General features: G+C 48.4%; 1 protein-coding gene across 1 annotated transcript in view; it reads right to left on the bottom strand.

Moving 5' to 3' along the window:
* Nucleotides 1–2,144: 2,144 nt before the first annotated feature.
* LOC143139178 (kelch-like protein 29) overlaps nt 2,145–23,927 on the bottom strand; it is a 72,909-nt gene continuing 51,126 nt past the window's right edge. The window contains exons 9-13 of the mRNA XM_076299783.1: nt 16,236–16,434; nt 12,369–12,551; nt 11,130–11,310; nt 2,962–3,155; nt 2,145–2,179 (exon numbers count right to left, since the gene is read on the bottom strand). Of these exons, the coding sequence (XP_076155898.1) occupies nt 2,145–2,179; nt 2,962–3,155; nt 11,130–11,310; nt 12,369–12,551; nt 16,236–16,434 (792 nt within the window). The remainder of the gene's footprint in view (nt 2,180–2,961; nt 3,156–11,129; nt 11,311–12,368; nt 12,552–16,235; nt 16,435–23,927) is intronic.

The raw sequence follows: 23,927 nt of genomic DNA, 5'->3' as shown, positions 1-23,927 counted from the left end.
AGACTCTGGTGGCTCGGGGGGATGAGTGAGTGAGTGAGTGTGTGTGTGTGTGTGTGTGTGTGTGTGTGTGTGTGTGTGTATGTTTGTATGTGTGTGTGTGTGTGTGTGTGTGTGTGTGTGTGTGTGTGTGTGTGTGTGTGTGTGTGTGTGTGTGTGTGTGCGCGTGTGTGTTTGTGAGTGCTGGTAAAATGGCTTTTTGAGCTCACGAGACGGTTTGTCATCTGCACCCCTAATTACATTTTCTCTTTTTTTACACTGCACTTGTTTTCTCTTGAGCAGCCCTCTACCTGTCCTATATGCGACACAGCAAGAGCAATATTCCCCCAAATCTCCCCTGCCAGCTTTCCTGTGCGGCTTAAAGTGAGCCTCGCCGCTAATGTGTGTGTATCTGAGTGTGTGTGTGTGTGTGTGTGTGTGTGTGTGAGGCTGCTGGTTGAGTAAACGATGAGCAGCATACCTGGCATGCTTTTCCAGAGAGAAATGCTTAAGGTAAACACTCCTGCCAAAAACATTAGAGCTTCTTTCCTGTACTGCAGCAAAGACTGCGCTGAGGGGCGAGGGCGAGAGAGAGAGAGAGAGAGAGAGAGAGAGAGAGAGAGAGAGAGAGAGAGAGAGAGAGAGAGAGAGAGAGAGAGAGAGAGAGAGAGAAAAAGAGAGATAGAGAAAGAGAGAGAGAAAAAGGCAGAAAGAGGGGCGAGAGAGAGTGCAAGAGACAGATGGAGAGAGAGAAAGAGTGAGAGAGAGAGAGAGAGAGAGAGAGAGAAAGAGAGAGGGCGAGAGGGCGAGAGAGAGAGAAGGCGAGAGCAGCGTCATGCGCTCACATAGCCAATGTGACCGAAGTGAAGTAGGGCCCCAGGCTTCTCCCTGACATAGATAATCGATGGAGGGAGAAGAGAATGGTGGCGGGGACGGTCAGTAATGCCCAGCATACAGCAGGTGTTGAGGGCACAGAGCGGCAGAGCCGGACCAGGCACGGGACACTTCATTATCTGGCCGCTCGAGCATACCTTTAGCACTTGACATGGTGGGGCTTTCTCTGGTTCACTCAACCCTTTTAGGATAATCAGTCGAGCGTGCCTGCTCTCACAAGAAAAAAAATCAAGTGCGCTCGCTCGGCCAGGAAGGGTTCAGATGAAGGGACTTAATACCGACCTTGGACTTCCCGAGCTTTGAAACCCCCCCACCCCCCCACCCCACCTCACCCATGTATAGATCCCTCCACCAATCAATCTCTCTGCATGTAATTTAGTAAATTACGAGTCTGGTGACAGCGTTCTGTCCATGTCTTACAACTAATGATTGCTATGGGTGACACCTGGGAGTCAGGCTGAAACGGAGGATATCAGAGCCACAGGCAAACTAAGCCGCGTGAATTCATCAGCGAGAGCTGCTTTATGCAAATAATACACTGCATATTTATGTGTATGTGAATATAGATATGTTCATATGGGTATAGCTATGTGTCTTTATATGTTTACATTTGCATGTGCTACTGTGTGATGTGTCACTTCTGGTTCCTCCTGAGTCTTTGCTCTGGCATGCTGCGTCGGTGTGATTGCGATTTTTTACGAGCGTAACCGAACTCCTGCTGCACTAACCTTTGCCAGGACCTTACGTGACCTGCTTTTGCTAGTCTTGTTATATATGTAGTAACAGTCATACAAACATCATTAATCAATTTATTAAGGGGGATCCAGTTCTATGAGGCAGAGAGCACAGACTAATATTACATTAGGATCAGGTACCTTTTTGACAGATATGGTCACACATACCATTGAATTGCCCAAGTATTAAGACCTAATGAGTTTTAAATGAAGCCTTGCTATCTCCCAGAGCTGCCATCAATGCGAAACATAACACTTGATAAAATGGCTCACTCAGAACATAAAAAAAATAATGCCATACATATTTAATCACCCACTGACAAAAAAACCAGGAACAATCTTAAGATACTCTGAACGTAAAAGAAAAATCACAGAAAGGAATTTCATGCTTTAAAAAGGGGGGGGGGGGGGGGAATGGGTCAGGATGCTTTTTCCATATTATAAATTATTTTATGTATTATGTGTGAATCACTGCGCGTGGTGGGAGAAGTGCAAAAATGTGTGTATTCCTTTATAATGAATGATCTGCTTGGCTGCGTTTCACATCAAGCCCAGCATGTCCCCCGGCAGGGAGGCTGTTGCCCAGAGAAGACACCAGAGAAAGGACAGCATGCTCCAAAAAAAGACCGGAAAAAACCCCCCACAATTCTTGTGCATTTCCTGTTCCATGGCTGTTAGGAGACAAAAAAAGGGGAGGCCTAATAATATTATTAGGCCATTAAGCAGGCTGCTTGTCAGGTTTGGAGATCTGCGGTTATTATTCTTTCCTAATGGGACAATGGCTGCCTTGGCAAGTTGTAATGAAACGCCTCTCCTCCACGCCTGCTGCCAGCCTCCCTCTGGGGCCGCGGCTCCGTCACAGGTTGTGGGGTGGAACAGCCAGCCGCACCGCCGCTTGACACCCACCCCCACAACCCCACCACCTCCCCCACCCCCACCTCTGTGCTGCTCTCACTGCGCTTGATGGCTTGATTGGAGCCTGCTCATTCATACTGTTAATGACGCGTTTGCAAGCAATTTATACACCTGTTGTCAGCCAGCAAATGAGAACTCTGGGGCGATGACACTTGAGAGATCGTTCCCAACAGCAGCGATAATTGGGATGCCATGAAACCCTCATAACTCCAGTATGGAGGTGTGTGTACGATTAAGAATCTCTGTCTAAAGATGATAGTTTAATCATTGTTCCGATGTGAGAGGTGTATTTCATCTTCATTTTTTTTTACCATTGTAGACTGACACACAGAGTCTGTGGAGTGCTCACACTTTTATTTCATTCTGAGACATTTGCATTTGATGTATTTGATATCATTTTAGATGATAGAACGGATGACAACAACAACAACAACAAGCTTACCGATCATGGGCGACTCGATGAAGCTCCAGGTGTTGGTCTGGGGCATGTAGGACTGCAGTACCCCCGCCGAGCGGCCGGCCTCGTTCACACCCCCGAACACGTAAATCTTGCCCCCGCAGACGGTGGCCGCCGCCGAGTGCACTGGCTTGGGGAGAGGTGACACCGTCTCCCACTGATTTGTGATGGTGTCGTACCTGCAGAGGGTCAGAGCTCGGTTAACACCAGATAACACCGGACACAAATTCACTTCACAATTCACAGCGCATACCGGGAGAGTGCGAGGCAGGTTCAGACCTTGCTAGCTCTAGCAGGGATGATGCCATGCTTGCAACATGTGTGGTGCAGAATGTGCTAGCACTGTAGGAATTAGTTCCTCCCAAAAGGTTGCAAAGTTCCTGTTTGAGAGCCAATTAGGACTCCCTACGATGTCTATGAGGCAAAACCCATGTGTTTATTTCTCACTGTGAAGAACTCATTACCAGGTGATCACCGTCGCAGACACATCCCTATAATACCCTGAACACCATATTATTCATCATTATTCATACCAACTTTTGGTAAACAAGACATCATCATCTGTATTTAACAAGGGGAAGAAATGTTCTTGGGTAATGATATACTAATGACTGTGAGAAACATGGAGAAACACATAGCTGCTTTTAAACAGGTGCATAACATCTCTAAATTAATGATTGCCCAACACCTAGAGGCAATGCTGTTGTGGAGGGGAAAAGAACATTCAAACAAAATCGACTTAAAAATCATCACGTCCTCCTGCCGTTTAACCATCCCCCAGGGCTCAGAGCAACACTCCCACCATTGTAACGGTCACCTGAATGGAAAGAAAGAGGTCTTAGATGAGGGTGACGTCTCGCCCTGCTAGTTACCAGTCATTAAATTTGACCCTCAGCCTGCCTCTTATCTGGTGCAGGGGCACAGGCACCCATGGGTCAGTGCGGATGTGATAGTGCAACGTGATAGCAGAGTAGGCTCTGATTGAGGACTCCGTAACCCAGATTCCAAATCCAGATCCAACACTCAATCCTGGAGGAAGCCCTACAGGGAGCACTGAGATGGCCGCTGAGATTGCCTGTTAGTGAGCTGAAAATTGAGCAGGGAATGGGGTTGAATGAGCTCACTGAATCAGTCCATGATGGGCTTTAATAGGGGTGCAGAAAAGCCTGCTCCTATGCTAGCACTTTCCTGCCCACGGGGCAATTGGTTGAAAAAGGAAATGGACACCTATTAAATGAAAAATACAACAGGGTAGGCCTAAAAATAAACACCTTTGCATTTCCTCTACTTTAACAGGCACTGGTGTTCAGGACTGTATCTGAAGCATTACCTGTAACAGCATTACCAAACTCGCACTGACACAGCGAGCAAAAATATGAAGGCTAATTTATGAGTGATTGTTATGGATCCTCATTCCATTACAAATGCCACTGAAACTAGAACCCAAACCAGATGGCTATCAACTGCCGTGATTCACTTTCCCTTGGTGCTTCTTCAAACATGGCCGAGCTCAGTTGCCAGCGTTACAGCACTCAACTGTGGACACTCGTTGCAAAAAAAACGCCAGCTGCTCCATCAGCTATTGCCTTTCTCCCCCAGGGGAGCCGCGTGCTCTAAGGACTTATTTACATACAATTTGGGCACGGAGCTTCCGTCCTCTCCACTGGCCGCCCAAGAGGCAGGTCAGAACATGATCCAACACAGGAAATATTAACTACTGACAACTGGACTCCTCCTGGACAAATGTTGGATGCATCGCAAAACCGACAGTTACATTATTGCAACAGGTAATGACATACATTAAAAAATAATTCCAGTGACATTAAAGAACAGAAGATCATTAAAATGCCCAAAGGAAGGTAGAAAGTGTGACTGTTATTAATTACATAATTTCTCATAGTAAGTTGAAACACCTGACCCAGATACTAATAAAGTCATGAATGTGGAGCACTCAGTATGTGTGGAGAGGAATGGTGTTTCGGCTAGAGACTACCCTGCGCTAATCCCTTAGACTGACACCTGTCTGCCACTCATCACACACGCACACAGACACACACACACACACACACACACACACACCGTGCCACCCAAAACAGCCCCACAGAGTTGCAGCCGCAGCCCGCTCGCAAACGGACTGATTAAAAAGGCAGGGACACATTCACAGGCACATTTACGGGTCTGCATGAAATGCCAAACAAGTAGTTAGGGAACTCGGCACGGAACAAAGCGCCAAGACAGCTGGCCCGAGGATGCCTGAGGACTTGGATCAGAGGCGCACTTGGGAAGGGGGGCCGAGTTCCCGCTAGGATATCGGGTTGAGGATGTCTGCGGTGGGTACGCGGGGAGCACGCTTGCCAATCATCTCACAAATGTGCTTGGTGGTTAAGCTCGCGCACACCCTCGTGACTCTACGGATGGCATATGTTAATCTACCGTTCCTTAACCTTCCGCTCCGAGCCAAGGAACATCATAATATCGGGTTGACCTTAAAAGCTATTTAGCCGAGCAAGCTGCAAGAGTTACCCCCAGGAGGTTGTACATTATAAAATTAGCAGAAAAGGTCTTCCACAGAGGTTTCATCTACATCAAACGTTAATTAGAAAAGTGGGACAGGCGGGCATGTTAATAGCGCTCGACGTCGATCCAAAGCGCAGCCTTTCTATCCGAGCGCTCCAACAAACATCTTTATGGGCTCCAGATACATCATGGGCAAACAAACAAAATTTGCTTTCATCAACAGCAGTAAATTGAGTCCATCTCCCCGAGCCGCAGCACTAACACAATGAGCCCCATGCACACGGGAGAGGGTACACACTGGCTGTTTGCTCTGCTGCCGAACTAACAAAGCTGCCGTGAACCGACAGGGACACGATATCAAAGGAGCACGCAAGGGACGGGAACACAGCAGCCAATACACAGGTGAGCCTTCTGCTCCTGAAAACAAAAGGTATAGAGACTATAGTATGGCCTATGGCACATGCTGCTTCTGTCCTCCATTCAACAGTTGGTGGAGGACTCCTACTGGAGGGGTTTTTTTAGAGCTCCCCGGCCGATTTCCATTCCCCAGCACAGGCAATATTTGGACACAAGCAATGACGCCCCTAATTTAATCACAGTCCGGCGCTGCCTGTGTGACTCTTGTCCCATCATTCACGGGGGTGGCGGCAGTGCCATCCGCTCGCAGGCTCGGCACGGAGCGCCGCACAGCACAGCACAGCACAGACACCACCCATGTCCCCGCAACGCAGACAAACTGGGCCAAGGTTGCCACACAATAACTCCGGTAAACAAACTCCTTCTGTCCAGCCATCCCACGGCCACACATATGGAGGAAGGGGGGGGGGGGGGGGGGGTTGAGGGGGAGTGGGGGGGCACTGCTTTGCTTTTGTCCAACAGAAAAGAAAAGAGGGCACCTTGAAAAAGCTGTGGAGAGAGAGAGAGAGGAGAGAAAGATGAAGAGAGAGAGAGAAAAAGTAGGGGTGGGTGGGGTGAGTTGTCACACCTAGGTAGCCCCTGCTCACATCTCCGGGCTAATTGGATTTGTATATGCCTTTAAGGTGGGGGACAGTAGAAGGTGCCGCTGCTGCTGGTGCTGTGGTGAGGAGAGGAGGCAGTGGGCAGTAAGCAGCAGCTGCTGCTGACACGCGGTGGCTCTGGCCTCATTACCAGGCTAAGGGCCTGTCCATCCGTCAGTGTGAGATAGGATTATGGCATCACGCCGGCTCTGGTTGACGTCTGCGCTGCGGCACAGCACACATATGCAGTCAGCAAGCAGGGCCTCTTTCTATAAATACACTCAACCTGGACAGCAGACGTCGTGAGCGGGCTTTTTCTTCTCTCTCTCTCACTCTCTCTCTCTCTCTCTCTCTCTCGCTTGCTCTCCCTCTTTCAAGGTTAGAACATCCATTCTTTCTTTGCAATCTTTCCCTCGTTAACAAAATAAAAAAAGGCCAGGCACCTGCCCCTGGGGATCGGTGATCAATACCCTTCCATCCTAATCCATTATGTGTCCACTCCAAATACATAACAAATGTTGCTCTCCGTCAATACTGCTCATCTCGGCGGGGGAACGAGTCTGCCGAGGCAGCGGCAACACAGAAAAACTCCTCCCGAAAAAAAAAAAAAAGCCTCACCCTTCATCATGTCCAATAACTCATCGCCACGCTGCTCATACAACTCACTAATCTCTGTAGCACCACGGGCGAAACTTAAAGTCAGCCATTAGAGGCACTTTCTTGAGCATTACGTGCAATTAAATATTAACCATCTACACTTCATCTGCATCCAATTAGAATGGCTAATGGGCTTGATTTTATTGAGGCTAACTTACATCAATGGCAGAGCAGTCTGTCACTTGGAGAGCTAGCCCACCCTCATTGCATTGATTTTGCTGTTAAGAAAAAAAAAACAAAAAACCCTTCGCTCCTGTTGATAAAAACAACTCATCAACAATTCATTATTGATGGATGGGTATGGGGTGTTTTAATATGGATGAAGGTGGGTGAGGCTGAATCTGCATCAGTTATGCTGTGGCATGGTCCTTGAGCGGCCCCTTGACGTTCATCACTCGCTAAGAGCCAGGCGGCCTTTTCATTAGCGCCATCACCAGAGGTAGTTATGCACCTCGCCAGCTCGTATCATACTTCTCCCACTTAGGCCTGGAGTGTGGATGGGGATCAACCCACCACATGAAAAAACACACACACACACACACACACACACACACACACACACACACAGACACACACACACACACACACACACAAACTCATTTAAACACAGCTCCTCTGCAACAGCCCCACTCAAGAGTTTGGGTGCAACACGCGGGCGTCGGTCGAAGCAGTCTGAGCATGTTCAGTAGTGGTAAATAGATCGGCGGGAGAGTGGCATTTTCATCACTGCGCCGTTTTCATCCAGAGCTTCATTGATGCGCATGAGGCGGACGCCCCGCCGAGGGGGCCGAGTTGAGACCTGCTATTAAACACCAGCTGTGGCCAGCGCCTAGACTCGGCAGTCTGTTAAAAGTACAGGGCCCCACAGAGATGCAGAGAATGAGAGAGAATGCGTGGAGAAACAGAACACGAGAGAATGAGTGTGACAGGGAGGAAGAGAGAGAGAGAGAGAGAGTGAAAGATAGAGAGAGATGCGTGGAGAAATAGAACACGAGAGACTGAGTGTGACAGGGAGGAAGAGAGAGTGAAAGATAGAGAGAGAGATGCGTGGAGAAACAGAACACGAGAGACTGAGTGTGACAGAGGGAAAAAAGAGAAGAAGAGAAAGAGAGACATTGCCGTTGCAGTAATGTATGAAACACACTGTTTTGTTTTCTTTCTTTTACATACTAGTACTTATACGTACAATAAGAAATGCTTTGGCAATATATACAAATTGTATTTTTTTGTTATGCCAATAAAGCTCAATTGAATTGAATTGAATTGAATTGAGAGAGAAAGAGAGAGAGAAGGAGAGAGAGAGAAAATGAGAGAAAGAAAGAGAGTGAGAGTGAAAGATAGAGAGGGTGAGTGAGAGATGGGGAGGGATAGTGGAGCAATCACAAGCTTCTGAATCTATGAGTCTCTGCCAAAATATTCCTGTTTGGGGATGCCATTTAACATCTTTGATTCAACAACTAAACAACTGACTTGGTGACTTGGCTCCGATAAAAATATGAAAATGTTGTGTGGGGAAGGGACAGCTGCCAGCCAAGCAGAGGCACAGTTAAACCAGAGAGAGAGAGAGAGAGAGAGAGAGAGAGAGAGAGAGAGAGAGAGAGAGAGAGAGAGAGAGAGAGAGAGAGAGAGAGAGAGAGAGAGAGAGAGAGAGAGAGAGAGAGAGAGAGAGAGAGAGAAGGGAGAAGGGGGGGGGGTGCAGGAAGATGAAGGCGCAGGAGGTTGCTGAATTATCAGCTTCTTTAATCCCACGGCGCTTTGGCCAGGGCCCAGCAGGGGCCGGCCTGCACAGCGGGCCGCGCTGAGAACTTGCTTTAGCGGTCAGCAGGGTCCAGGCAGCCCCTGCGCGCTACCTGCTCTTCACAGGGGCCCCCTTTCTTAATGATTAATTTGCCAGGGGCCCGAGCAGAAAGGCTGGTTTCTTCTCCTATCCTCCTCCTCAGGACAAGAGACAGACACCGGAGAGCCTCCACGAGAGACGGCCGGCGGCCATTGCTGCGGCAGACCGGCGTGTAATGAGTTGCTCTGACAGCCATTCCAGCTATAATGACCGCTGTTGCACACACAGCCGGATAGCTTCTCCCCTGGACACTTAACAGCCACTATCATTACTGGGACCAGTGTGCTTTGCCTGGGTGACCATAAGCAGAAACATAAAAGCATTTTTTTTATTCTTTTTTTTGCTTCTGTCAACATTTTGCCATTAAAGATGTGTAACAGTACCTGCAGCTCCAGCAGTGCTGCTGTGCAAGGCACCAATCCGAGCGATGGCCACAAAGGCACACAGAGCAGGAATTTTAAAAAGGGACAGAGAGAAGAGAGAGAAGAACTGCCACAGAAGAATAAGAGAGATTGTGAGATAGATAGACAGAGAGAGAGAGAGAGAGAGAGAGAAAGAAAGAGAGAGAGAGCCTGGATTCTGCCCTCTTCTCTTCCTCTGCTTTACTAGAAGAGCAAGCAGTGCTTGGGGCTGGTGCTGAGATTGGGACACACTGGGGCATTCTGGCCAGAACTCCATCATAAAAAAGACCAATTAAGGGGACTACTTTGGCGAAGTGAACACTGCAGTGGGCGGCATCCTGAGAAATTATCCGGAGCATGTGCTTATGCTACAACATAAGCCTCAAGGGGTGTGGCATTTCAAAATGGCACAAAGGTTGGGCGTCCTTGGAACAGGCTTGGAATGCAGTCAGCTCCTGTGATGATTAGCACGGCATTAGCGTTAGCGGGGTGGTGATTTACGACTGATTTAGCATAAACCACGGCCAACTTTCTAGCACACTTCTCTGTGGACCACGCTAGGGTGTATATGCTTGTGTGTGAGATTTCTGCAGGACACCCGATTCACCCTGCTAGCTATCTGTACTTTAGCTAAACGCACACGGAGCAGTTAACGCCTGTAATAATGCGCTCTGCGAGCACTGGAGCACCTCCAGGATGATGGATCTGGCGTTGGCGGTGTTGCTGGATGAGGGAGGGAGGGTAGAGGCGGCGGGACACGGGGCGGCGCGGCGCGGCTTTGATTAGAGTTACAGTTCTCTCTGAGCGGCGGCAGATAGAGGCCTTGAAAAAACAGCCTGATTGAGGACGTAATTCTGAGCGCGGGAGATTTCATGGTTAGGAGCATGAAACTGAAGGAAAGATGGATGGGCCTCCACAAATTAGGACCGGGCTCGGTGGGGTGGGTGGGGGTGTGGGTGGGGAGAGGAGGCGCGGGGGATGGCAGTGGAGGCAGAGGCAGGGGCCTTCGCCTGGCAGCCTTGACTGGAAGACGGACCACAGCTCTGTAAACAATGATGCTCACGGCACGCTGTCAATCACTCGTTGACTCATGCAAATCCACGAGCTCTAATATTGGGCTGCGGAGCGCCAGGCCTCTGCTGCTATACCTGGCAACCCTGTCAGCCTACCCAGACGCTGTCTCTCTGCATCTCCCCGGCCTGCCATCAGAATAATAGAAAATGCCAGCCGCAAATAAAATGGAAATGTAAGGAAGAGGAATAGGCTCGGGATGCAAACAGGACAGCCAAATGATGATTATAAATCTCTTAAAGCTACCCAAAGGATCTCCAAACTCCTAGAATTCAGCGGCTCAGTAGTTGGTAAATTGCAGTAAACAAAACAGACCATTTCAACACCTTCAAGGCAACTTAAAGAGATACACATTAATTGCCAGGTCCTATTAAGCCTGGAACTGCACTGACTGGTCGGATGTATTCGTGCCAGTTGACAAAACCCTATGCATTTCAAAAGCTCTGCTTGGATGCAAAGCCTCCTCTCTCATCTACCTCTAAAAAACTGGCCTGCCGTGATCTGTATGGCAGAGATTTAATTACGAGATTACCTGATGGCACTACAGGGGCCAATCTCCCTCCTCCCCTCTCGCTCTACTTCCAAAACACACAACGGATTCCCACCACCAGATGTTCCACAAAGACAACAACAAAGCATCCTCTTTCATTCGCGCTCTCGATCTTTAGTTACCTCTCAACGTTATCCAGGTTCCCCGTGCCGCCCAGGCCACCGATGGTGTAGAGCTTGCCGTCGTAGACCACGCTGTTGTGCCGACAGCGCGGGACCGTCATCCTGGACACCAGGTTCCAATTATCGAGCAGGGACATGTAGCACCACACGTCTGACAGAGGGACGCCCGACTCCATTCCACCTGGACGAAGGTGCAAAAAGGCGGACGCTGATGGGCACTGAAGTCTCCATTTACACCCTCGCCATTTTTCAATCCGCTTTTCAGCGCAAATTAGAACTACGCTTTTGACAAAGAGATGTGGCGGAAAATCTGTTTGGGTGGAAAATCACAGCCACGCTGGGCTTTGGTGGGCTTTGGTGAGCTATTCCTGTTGCGCAGGTGGGGGAGCACAGTTGAAAGTAATGCTCAATTTGGGCGTATAACAGGGTGGTATTTAGATGCTAATGTGAGTTGGATGTGCAGGTGAGCGTTGGCTGAGTTTAAGTATAGTACATCTCGAATGGTGAACAAAATGTCTGAGTTGCTTTTTGTATTACTGCTGCATTATTTAAAATGATGATTGGTGACACCAGCCACCTCCAGCAGTTCTCTTTCACCAGCCACATTTCACTGCTATTTTCCCCATGCTCTCCATTTAAGAAATGGCCAAGTGCATTTACTTTCACTGAAAAGCACATTACAGTGATATATTTTTACATTTTATAAAAAAAACTCATACATCAATAAGTAGTTCTGAAACTCTTCAAAGGAACATCTATGGGAAATACTGTATCGACACCACAGTTAGAACTGCTGTGCCATGCATTTGAGGACAGTGATTATACCTCAAAGGAAATACATAACTTTAATGAGAAATGACTGTAACTGAATTTCTTTATTTCTTTATTTTATATTCTTATTATAATTTGAAACTAATATAGACTTCACCCATTTTAAGAGTTACACCATTCAAATGCACAATGACATAGCTAGCTATCAATGTATTTAATAATATCTATTCAATAAAATACAATATCCCAAATCCACATTCGTGCACACACACACACACACACACACACACACACACACACACACACACACACACACAAACACACACACACACACATATAGAGAGAGATACACACAGACACAAATCCCTACCTCCTCCTCCTGAGTGAACCTAGGTTACTAAAAATAGAGGAGTGTCACCTGTGGGATGTGTGTCCATGCTGTGAGCGACACATGGAAGGCTTGATTACCTGACAGGTAGATATTATCCCCTGCTGAAATGACGGAGAAGAACTCGCGGTCGTAGAAAGGCAGACTGGCCAGGGGGTACCACTTGTTGTTTTGCGGGTTGAAGCAAGTGACGGCTGTCAGGGACCGATGGTTCATGCCAATGACCTGCCGACCCCCTACCAGCACAATCACCTCTGCAACACCTGGAGAGGGAAAGAAAGGTTCACGCAGGTTAGCTTTTTTCACATTTTTAGTCATACGAATTGAATGGAATGAACATTGTCATAATAAATTGTACATCATTACAACATTATGTGCAATGTACAATAACTCCAGTTACTCATCTGTTATTTTATTCCTGTTACAATCACAGTAGCACCTAGCTTTGATTCCTTATTTTACAAACACAAAAATAGAACGAAATAAAAATAAAAAACAACAAATTGCATAGTGGCCGTAGGGATTTGGATGTAATTAAATAATGAAACAAAAGGCAGTCTGAGGGCTGTCACTGTCAGAGCGTGCACCTGACAAAGCACCTTCCTCCTCCAGACGCAAACACAGCCTCGCGCCGCTCGCCTTCTCAGGGACAAACCCATAATGCGGTGTCACCGCTGCATAACCTCCCCACTGGAGGAGAGAGGAACAAAATATACTGTACAGCAAGTCTTTGTCCGCGTCCCGAGATGTCTGCAGCGCCACAAAGCCCGCTGCCTGAGCTAAGATATATAAAAACTGTGTTGATGTACGGAGCGATAAAGCAGCCCGATTTTCATCGAGAGCGAAATGAAAAGAGATTCGGTGCCTCTGTCTGTGTGCTCAGGGGGCTCTGACATTTGGTGCCAGGAAAGAGGCTCGCCGCGCAAGATTTTATCCCAAAACCATGTGGATTAAAATTCATGACATACAATCTACTCGCACAGTCAGCTGGGGTAGGACTAGAGGGGTAGCAGCGCCTCGGCTGCGACTCTAAATGAAATGTCAAACTTTCCCCTGCTTGTTTGGAACAGGAAAAGCTACTGCAATCTGCCTTCAGTTTAATAATGAGGAAATCAATGCAAATTATGTCGAAATGTATCGGTCTGTTTTGGCGTGGCTTTCCACCATAAAGTCAATGCCTCTCTTTCTCCTCCGGCCAGAAGACTTGCTCACCTCACAAACCAGCTGTTTAGTAAGATATGGCGCACACACTGCCAACAAAATAAATGAGCTTTAGAGTAAGGAGGGAGAGGAAAAGAATTAAAATAATCACTTTTGGATGAAGTTCACTGTGTGAATGTCCGGTTCTTGTAGCGTGGCCAGGACAGAGACTGGCTACTGGCTCCACAATGCCCAGCTGATTAAACCTCCTCTGTAAGCCAGTGAGGCAGACTGCCACAGGGGCAGTAGGACACACAGAAACTGGGGCTTGAACAACAGCCGGACTCCCCTGGACAGACACTGCCGGAGCTGCTCTGCTCTGGCCCCAAAACCCCCATGTCCCAGCAGGCCCGGGGACACGCTTCCATTCACAAACATCAGAGCGGACAGGTCGTCCATCATCTGTCCCCTACGTGCCCTCCATTGCCTCTCCACCTGACCACCAGTCTCTCTCTCTCTCTCCCTCCCCCCTTCCTCCCTCTTACTCTCTCTCCCTCTTTCTCTTGGTCTCCCTCACTCCCTCTCTCCCTATCTCTCTTTTACTCCCTCCCTCCCTCTCTTTCCCTTCCTCTCTTTCTCTCTCTCTCTCCTCTGCTGTGTAATCCGTCCTGCTAGCTCTTCGCAGCATGCTAATAGAGGATGACTGGGGATCGGGGTTTAGGGGCCTGTGTCCTTCCTGTGGGTCCAGGGCTCCCGCTGTGGACGGCAGAGAGGCCGCTGCTACCGCTGTGTAGCCTCCCGCCACTGACAAACCTGAGTGGACAGGCATTAGGGACAGGTCGGCAGGGGGTCTGCTCTGCCTGGTCACCTTGCGTGATTGGATGCCGGGATTACAATATATTAAAGGGGCGAAAGTCGCGGCACTCGCGGCAAAAAAAAAAGCCCTCGCACGGACACGAGCTCTCACGACCGAGGGGGGTTAAGATTTTCCCTCCTTCTCTCCTTTCTCGCCTCCGTGGCCCACCGTGCTGAGAGCATCATTACAGCGCGGAGGCAGCGCTCCAATAAACAGCTGAGCATAGCAGTAAACGTCTGTGGAGGAAGCTGAAGCAAGAGATTGCTTTTAACGGCTCTGGCTTGATTGTGTGGGATTTTTACAGGCGCCCCTTGATACATGGTCTCAGAAGGGGGAGGTACACACACCTCAGCTCTTGGCTCTTCACGAGGCCAGCAGATTTAGATCATCATTCATTTTGAATGGAGGGAGGGTTTATTTTTAACTCCGGCTGCCATGTAAATGCTGCGCCCTTATAAACACTAATGCGTGTTTGAATTTCCCAAACACAAACGGCACAGATTTATGCATGAGGCATTTTTAAAAAAGGGATAGATGCAAAACAGGCAGCCGAAAAGAGGGGAATGTTCTAGAAAATGGATTGGCTTCCTTGGAGGCTCTTGAGCCACAGATGTATCTCAGCTCTGACAGGACCTTTCCCCGGAGTTCATGTGTGCTGACATTTTCTCTCTCTCTCTCTCTCTCTCTCTCTCTCTCTCTCTCTCTCTCTCTCTCTCTCTCTCTCTCTCTCTCTCTCTCTCTCTCTCTCTCTCTCTCTCTCTCTCTCTCTCTCTCTCTCTCTCTCTCTCTCTCTCTCTGTAGTGTGTAAACACAGGTGAAATTTACCCTCATATTTATGAGCTGGATGAAAGTGTGGGACACAGAGGGTGAGGGGAGGGGAGGGGGGTGAGGCATGTGGCTAGCCTGGCGGCTCGCAGGTGCTCCGATGCCCACTGTTGACAGTTTGTTTGCCAGGCGGCATGGCCCTGGCGGATCTGGCCCTGGCCGTCCTTCGGGGTCACTCTTTAACTTCATTAAAATGGAGGGGCAGGAATAAAAGATGAAGGGGGCTCCCACTGCACACGTCAGGGCCAGCTGACAGGCTCAAGTGTCTCCAGCATCGCACGCCTGCAGCCTTTAATCTAACGATGCTTTTTTTTTGCCTTTCCCCCCCTGAGACTTACATATTTGGAATAGCACTAAGCTGATGTGTAGGCACATCTTTAAGTAGCTCTTGTTAAATCTGTTTCATTCTCATTTTGAGAAATCATGTTTTTCAAGTATAACAGCCCAAAATCAACTTGGCTGCCTTCCCATTGAGCTTTCTTTCAATCATGTCCTACAGTAATATCCTGAAGATGTTCCAGAGCCTGACAATGTGACAGATGTTTAACTGTTGGAATAAACCTTAAACTAACTGGAGACTCTGTGCTGTGGCACTGACGGGTTCATTTAACACTCAATGTTGCGAAAACAGTCCTCCAGAACAAGCCATCAACAATGAAGCATTTGAATGAGATTAAACTTCAAGACGGGGAATGACAAAAATATTAAATGCCACAAAAGCTTTTGTCATATCAATCTATTTTTCAAAAAGAAGGCCTTCATAATAAGAACACCAAATTAGTCTTGATTTTGCACAGATGAATCTTCCAAGCACAACTGGAGAAAATATATATCATTTGTAATCACTAACATATAAAATCTTAGCATGTTAAAAAGCACAAATGAATGAAAAACTATTAAGGCCTCATCTGTTTCACTTGGTGTTGATAATCAACAAATATTAAGAGTCATGGATTACCATTGCAGCTTGCATATTTTCACCAGTGCCAGATGCTATGCATAAAATTGCCTTGCTAATTGAATGTAAAATGCAAACAGAACAGTATAACTGGCAAACATGAATATACAAATGTGTTCGTGCTCCGCTCCACCACTGTGGGCACGGACAGGTGGGCGGCCGGCTCACCTGCGGACAGCCGGGGCCTGGTGCGCGGAGTCTGCATCTCCTGGCGGGCGTGCGGCAACATGTGGTAGCGCTTGGCCTCGTTGACCAGGTCGCGGCAGGCCTCCGAGGACTTGATGAGCTCCTCGTTGTCCACCACGTTCAGCAGGTAGCTGGGGTGGATGAAGGGCAGGCGGACCACGGCCAGCAGCTCCGACAAGTGCTGAGAAAGGGAGGGAGGGAGAGAGAGAGAGAGAGAGAGAGAGAGAGAGAGAGAGAGAGAGAGAGAGAGAGAGAGAGAGAGAGAGAGAGAGATTCAGTAAAATCAATTAATTTAACACAATTGATTAAAAACCCATAAAAAATTAACAGCATATGGGAGCGGGGATCACAGATGCAGGCGTGAATAGCAAGAAGCAATCCCTCAAATAAACAAACACATAAAGTGGAGAAAAATATGATTGGGCGTTCGTAACCATCTGAAGTGCCGTAAATTGGCAGGCCCTTTATTGCTGAACTGCCTCCTTGCGGCTGAGAATCATTTTAAAGAAAAGTGCCATCCTGTTCTAACGGCCTCGCTGCCAGCACGTGCTTGCTGGTAAACCTCTCATGATGAACTCCACTCCCAATTAAGGGGTAATCAGATACGCGATCACTGCCTGTCGGCTGCACGCGAAGCCTGTTGGATGGTAATAAGTAGGCAGAACGGCCTGTTGCACAGGTGAGCCAAAAACTCTGTGTTCAACATGTAGCAGGGAGAGGAAGAGGGGGGGGACTTAGGAATTGAGGGGGGAGGTTGCCATGGTGAGCAATCCCATCACCGAAATCGTTTCTTGTTCCAGTACATCTCCATCGAGGCCTTTTGTCCACGTCGGGGGGACTTGTAAACACAAAGCGACGTGGCCAGCAGCTGGTACGGCTTTTTCATGGCTCTTTATTCTGCTCTCCTTGGCATTGGATTTCAAAAGAGACCTGCCAACGATGTGGACACACGGACTGAGGCCACACTGCAAGAGCGAGAGAGAGAGGGAGGGAGAGAGAGAGAGAGAGAAAGAAATGCAGAGGGAGAGGGAAAGAGAGAAAGAGAGAGAGAGGGAGAGAGCAGCTCGAAAATAACTCAGGCTGGCTGACTGCCCACTTCCTGATTGGACGGCGGGTGCAGGGGCACCTGTGGGCAGTCGAGACGGAGGTGCGGCCGGCTGAAGACTGCGGGGGGAAAATAAACAGGTCACGCATGGGGGAAGCGCCGGCGGCATCTCATAACAGGCCCAGGTGGGAGGATGTCTTCCGCGATTTGCACCAGAATACCACGCTAGTTTATCAATGTGGCATTTGCAGAGGGCAGGGCCAGTGAGTAAAGCAGACGCCACATGCTTCCACCAGCCGCTCTCCTCCACCTCTCATGCTTCCCCTCTCCTCCACCTCTCATGCTTCCACTCTCCTCCACCTCTCATGCTTCCATCAGCCCCTCTCCTCCACCTCTCATGCTTCCCCTCTCCTCCACCTCTCATGCTTCCCCTCTCCTCCACCTCTCATGCTTCCACCAGCCGCTCTCCTCCACCTCTCATGCTTCTCCTCTCCTCCACCTCTCATGCTTCCCCTCTCCTCCCTCTCCTCCACCTCTCATGCTTTCCCTCTCCTCCACCTCTCATGCTTCCACCAGCCCCTCTCCTCCACCTCTCATGCTTCCACCAGCCCCTCTCCTCCACCTCTCATGCTTCCCCTCTCCTCCACCTCTCATGCTTCCACCAGCCGCTCTCTCCTCCACCTCTTATGCTTCCCCTCTCCTCCACCTCTCATGCTTCCCCTCTCCTCCACCTCTCATGCTTCCCCTCTCCTCCACCTCTCATGCTTCCCCTCTCCTCCACCTCTCATGCTTCCACCAGCCGCTCTCTTCTCCACCTCTCATGCTTCCCCTCTCCTCCCTCTCCTCCACCTCTCATGCTTTCCCTCTCCTCCACCTCTCATGCTTCCACCAGCCCCTCTCCTCCACCTCTCATGCTTCCACCAGCCCCTCTCCTCCACCTCTCATGCTTCCCCTCTCCTCCACCTCTCATGCTTCCACCAGCCGCTCTCTCCTCCACCTCTTATGCTTCCCCTCTCCTCCACCTCTCATGCTTCCCCTCTCCTCCACCTCTCATGCTTCCCCTCTCCTCCACCTCTCATGCTTCCCCTCTCCTCCACCTCTCATGCTTCCCCTCTCCTCCACCTCTCATGCTTCCACCAGCCGCTCTCTTCTCCACCTCTCATGCTTCCCCTCTCCTCCACCTCTCATGCTTCCCCTCTCCTCCACCTCTCATGCTTCCCCTCTCCTCCACCTCTCATGCTTCCACCAGCCCCTCTCCTCCACCTCTCTTGCTTCCACCAGCCCCTCTCCTCCACCTCTCATGCTTCCCCTCTCCTCCACCTCTCATGCTTCCCCTCTCCTCCACCTCTCATGCTTCCCCTCTCCTCCACCTCTCATGCTTCCACCAGCCGCTCTCCTCCACCTCTCATGCTTCCACCAGCCGCTCTCCTCCACCTCTCATGCTTCCCCTCTCCTCCACCTCTCATGCTTCCACCAGCCGCTCTCCTCCACCTCTCATGCTTCCCCTCTCCTCCACCTCTCATGCTTCCCCTCTCATCCACCTCTCACGCTCTCTCCTCCACCTCTCATGCTTCCCCTCTCCTCCACCTCTCACGCTCTCTTCTCCACCTCTCAAACTCCTCATGTCATTTAATATCTAACGCCAGGGAAAGGTACTAAAAAAAAAAAAAAATCCGTAGCCAGCACTTCCGGAACTGGAAATCCCAGTGGATTACAGCCATTCCCTCCTCTGCCTAGGCAATCAAGGCTTATCGACTGCATGATCTGGGAATCTGAATGCGGCTCCGCTCCTGACTTGACTGAGCATATCTGCAATAATGTCATGGCATCAGGGACTCGGCGCTATGGTACAATGAATATGCGATCAAGATAGGGAAGTGCCACACAGCTGAAATCCGGTTTTATCCTGGGTAGGGGAAAAAAGAGGAGTCTTTTAGAAGCTTAGAAATGCTGACAACTGCACCCTATTTGGAGACGTCTTCCATCATGGTCGTCACATCCCTGTTGCACCACTGCAGCAATAGAGCCATTTGCGGTTTGAACCAGTGGGACCAAAAACATTCCCTTCCTTCTGAGATTACTGCTGATGCAGAATTTTTGATTTATTTTCATTTACATTTCCCACTTCATTTCCTCTATGATGTCCGACAAAAAAGTAGTTCTGGCCATTAAGAAGTTCAATTAAAGGACTGAAGCAGAAACCTTCATTCATAACCAAATGAGAGAGAGAGATGGCACTATTTAATTTATTATCACTGTTAAGAATTGTGGCAATGAAAAACAAAATGATAAATAACTATACTATACTACACTATGGTACATAGTAATAATGAAACTTTAGAAAAAAATAATGCTACAAAGAAAAAATCACCACAAAATACCACATACAGGCATACTTGCTACATAGTCCAACCAAACACACACACACACACACAAACACACACATACACAGATATGAACACACACACACACACACACACACAGATGCAATCATGCAACTCTCAACATAGGCTACGTAAATAAGCTTGTGGAGTTAATAATTTATTCATGGCTTCACCGACTTCTAATGCAAGCTCTGTGGCGTAGCTGAGCTGAGATAATCAGAAAGCAGCCAATTACTGCAGTTAGTTGCAGAACCTTAAATCAAGCCATATAATGAGCAGTTCATGGCTTTCTGTTCATGGAAAAGCCTCCTCACACTGCGCTATTGTTTGTCCTGTTTTATGGCCAGACACACTTGCTGAGCTCCCATTTCATTTTATTAGAAATCACTGAAAACTACAGATTTCATCCAGAATATGTAAATACATTTTAATATAATTTAAGCAGGGGTAATAATGGAATAAACAAGGGTGGGGGTGTTATTTTTTTCATGCAGCAGCAGCATGAGGGGTGGGAGAGGATCAACGATGTGCCTATCGAAAACGCTTGCAAACTCGTCCAAACATGCTAATTCTAGCAGACGCTAGTGCTGAGCTGTCTCCTTGGCTACAGCTTGATTGATGGGTACCACGGAGCTGCTGAAAAGGAGACAGATGAAGCATGGTCGCCGATGCACGGGCCTCTCGCTGTGATAGAAAGCCCGCATCTGCACTTCAACAGCGCGCCGCAGAGACGGGGAGCTTAGCACGCCGACCGCTGTCAGCGCGGTATTGAACATATTGTGTGGGGATATGCTTGATTCATATTAAACATGGGTGCCTGCCTCCCCATTGAAAAATGACCTGCAGTGAAAGAGAGAGAGGCCCTGTCGCCGAACTTGCCGTCGCTGCTGATTGCATCTAATGGTAAATCAGGTTCTATGCTGAGGTCAGAGGCAAATAATTGTCTCTAAAGAGAGGAGGGATGGAGGGAGAAGTAAATCAATCAGAGGGAGAGAGCCGAGGCAGACTGGCACAGAGCTATAAGGAGATGCAGGAGACAGCAGCCCCAGACTGAGAGCTGTCTTAAAACAAGCCAGGTGAATGAGGAGCCAGATGCCGCAGGGGGTTAACAAAACAGCAGTCAAATGCACACACATCTGAGCTGCGAGAGCCATCAGTGGTCCTCAGCATAGCGGCTAATGAAAGGTGTACCATAATAAGCCTGCCTCACTTTCAACACTGCCACCAATGCATTCCGTTTGTGAACCTCCTCTACTCTGGCTGGCCTATAGTAATGGCTTTCAGGCCAATTAAAAACACACATTATTATCCAACAGACAGAATAATAATAATAAAATAAAGAATTTGCCGTGCCATCCTTGTACAAAGAACCCCCTCAATCCTCCCTCCGATAAGAGATGCAGTGCACTGAATAAAAAATCCTCAAATCCAATCAGTTTGATCCCATCTGATTGGATAAAATCTGACACTATACATTATTCGTGCAGATTAGATGGGATGTCTTCTAATGCGTATGAAAGCTGAATAAATAAATGCTTGGGCTTTGATCAGATGTGGATTTTAAGGCAGGCCAATTTGCCAATCATCATCTCATTCTTCAGATATAACAAACAAAATGTCATCCACAACTTGCTTGTGGCGTGACATCCTCACAGGAACGACTTGATCAGAGCAAACGCCCAATCAGACTCTTTCTACCTGCAACCACAGACAAAGGCATTTTTTTTCTTCATTTCTTTTTCTGTTATTAATCAGAAGTTCAACCTCTCTCTCTCTTTCTGTGATTACAGTCCCAATCTTTCATTTATTGCCTGGTCTTATCTGATGATTACACATCATAATAAGATAACAACCAGCCTTTGAAGTAGGCCGAGCTTCATCAGAGAAGAAGCCGTGTTTCTGAGTGCATTGTGCTTTTTTTTTTATATATAGTTCCCATTTCCTGCCTTTGACGTACAGCAGAAGTCTGCATAATACACTCAGCCTGAACGCAGCACACCAAAGAAGTCTGGCAGGGTAAACAAAGACTCCCGACTTACTGTATGTATCTACCCACTCCATCAAATTGGACTGAGATGGTCTGAAACCTGGAATACAAACCAAAAGTGGAGCGAGACAGAGAGAGAGAAACTAAGAAGCGACAGAGAGAAACCGAACAAGGGAAAAAAAGAAAATAAAGAAATAAATAAATGAACAGAAAGAGAGAGGGAGAGAAAGAGAGAGTGCTCTTCCTCACAGTTCTGCATCAGTGCCACGCTGGATTTGTGATTTCATAGGCTGCGGGCCCCACGGGACTGCTGCCGCCGAGCCCAGCTCATTTTCAGCCGAATTCAGATTGATTTCCTCTTGCGCGCTTTTTTTCAATGGAGTCTGTCTTGGGCCAAATAAACATAAGGTCACTGCATCAATCTCCATTGCCTCTCTTTCATGCCATCTGAGCTTGTTTCACAGCATAGTTTCGCACTCTCCAAACAACCCGCTCTATTGGCTCGCACCCCTCCCCGCCTTCTCCCCTCGCTGCAGCGTGTGATTGACAGGTGCGGCTGATTCGCGTGAGGCCTCCGACATGGAGACATATGTGCGCATGGCACACTGTCCGTTTTGACGCAGTGTCAGAAAAATAGAGCGAGATAATTTGCAGAGTTGTGTTGAAGCAAATGCAAGGAATGCGAGAAACAAACACAGGGCAAATAACGTGAGCAAAACAGACAACTTTTTTCCCTCTCTGAACTCCAAAGGGCAACATTAATGGTATGGTTCATGCCCTGGAGGAACAAATGGTTTGTACAACTGTGTGAAGGGGCTTGTGTGTGGATTGTTTTCTTCCTTATCCTTCGACTGGAAATTCCACCCGCTTGCTTTTCCACTTTCTTGCACGTTGTCCAAGATTGCGCCACCCATAGCAGAGGGGCTTCAGGGGGAGCCAGCGTTGGCCTCCTGGTCGCTCCAACACTCCGGCTGCTGTAGATTTCACTTGACACGAGCCTCTGTGGCCAACAAAGCGCGCCTGCCCTCTTTGACCCTCAGAAGTCACTGGCTTTTGATTCAGTGCTCCCCGAGCCTATTCCAGGAAGACCACTGGTGGATATAGAGGTAGATTTATTGTCGGAGCGGTCGTAGAACAGAGGTGGCCATTGCGACGGACCCCTGTTTTGACTCGACTGGAACTGCTGCGCAAACTCTGGCCGGGTTCTATTTTCACTTTGACCTCTGCACCTGCACCGCCCAATCAACCTCCGCACGCTGACCTCCGCAGTCCAGTGGCTTTTCAACAGCAGTAAATAAAAAACAAAACATGCCGGCCTGCTCAAACCGAGGGGGAGGCACAACTTGTCCCAAGTGACCGCACTCGTACGTGCTACCGCTCTGAAATGACATGTTAGAAGGCATTACACAAAATGGTGCTTCAGAGTTTGTGTGCAGAGTTTTGAAACCCATTTTGTGTTCCCGGCACATCCACAGTAGCTTAATTTCCATAACTTTTTGGATGTACTTATACAATCAGCCACAGCAGGAATGAACAAATTGCTTGGCAAAACACTGATTTAATCTGGAATCTAGTAAATTCTGATTGCACTGATGATAAGAAAAAATATTTTCAATCATATGCACATAACAAAATAAAAAAATATATAAAATCGTTGCAAATGGATTCGCTTCTGCCACAGACATGCTCATGAAAATCTTGCATTTTTCACCATAGGCCACAGAAAACTGAAATGCTGAAAGAATACCCAGTTTAGTCTTTAAACAATGAGGATTTCAGAAGTGAGCGCTGGAGGTTTTTTTTTTTCTATTCCCTTCCTATATTCCCTGACTGAGCGGGATAGAAGATTTAAGCCAGAGCCCTGATGTTTGAGATAAGGTGTCTGCTAAAGCTGCTGGCTTTGGGGGGAAAGAAAAGACCTGGTGTAAATTCCTGCTTGCCCCTCAGAACTCCTCGACTGGCTCGCCTCAGCCCTGGTATGTGTACACACTGGCGAGACGCTGAGGGGGGAGCGGGGGGGTGGGTGTGGGGGGGTTGGGGGCTGGAGGAAAACAGACGGGGAAAGAATCAAAAGAAAAGCAATGAGTATCCTCTTGTGCATTCGCCGCCAGCTAACAGCCTTCTGCCGGAGGATCTGTGGGGTTGCTGAGTCACTTGCCGAGGAGCCGTTTGTTGTTGTGAGGAGAATCTGAGGAAAATCATGTGAATGTTGTCCGAGTCTGCTGGCGTCTCAAGCCACACACACGCCTGTTAGAGGT

Source organism: Alosa pseudoharengus, unplaced genomic scaffold, assembly GCF_046254945.1.
Source record: "Alosa pseudoharengus isolate Yale_2024_CS ecotype anadromous, Long Island Sound unplaced genomic scaffold, YU_APseudo_1.1 YU_APseudo_1.1_scf_22, whole genome shotgun sequence".
NCBI lineage: Eukaryota > Metazoa > Chordata > Actinopteri > Clupeiformes > Clupeidae > Alosa > Alosa pseudoharengus.
The sequence above is the reverse complement of the archived record's forward strand: the minus strand, read 5'-3'. Positions and strand labels throughout refer to the sequence as shown.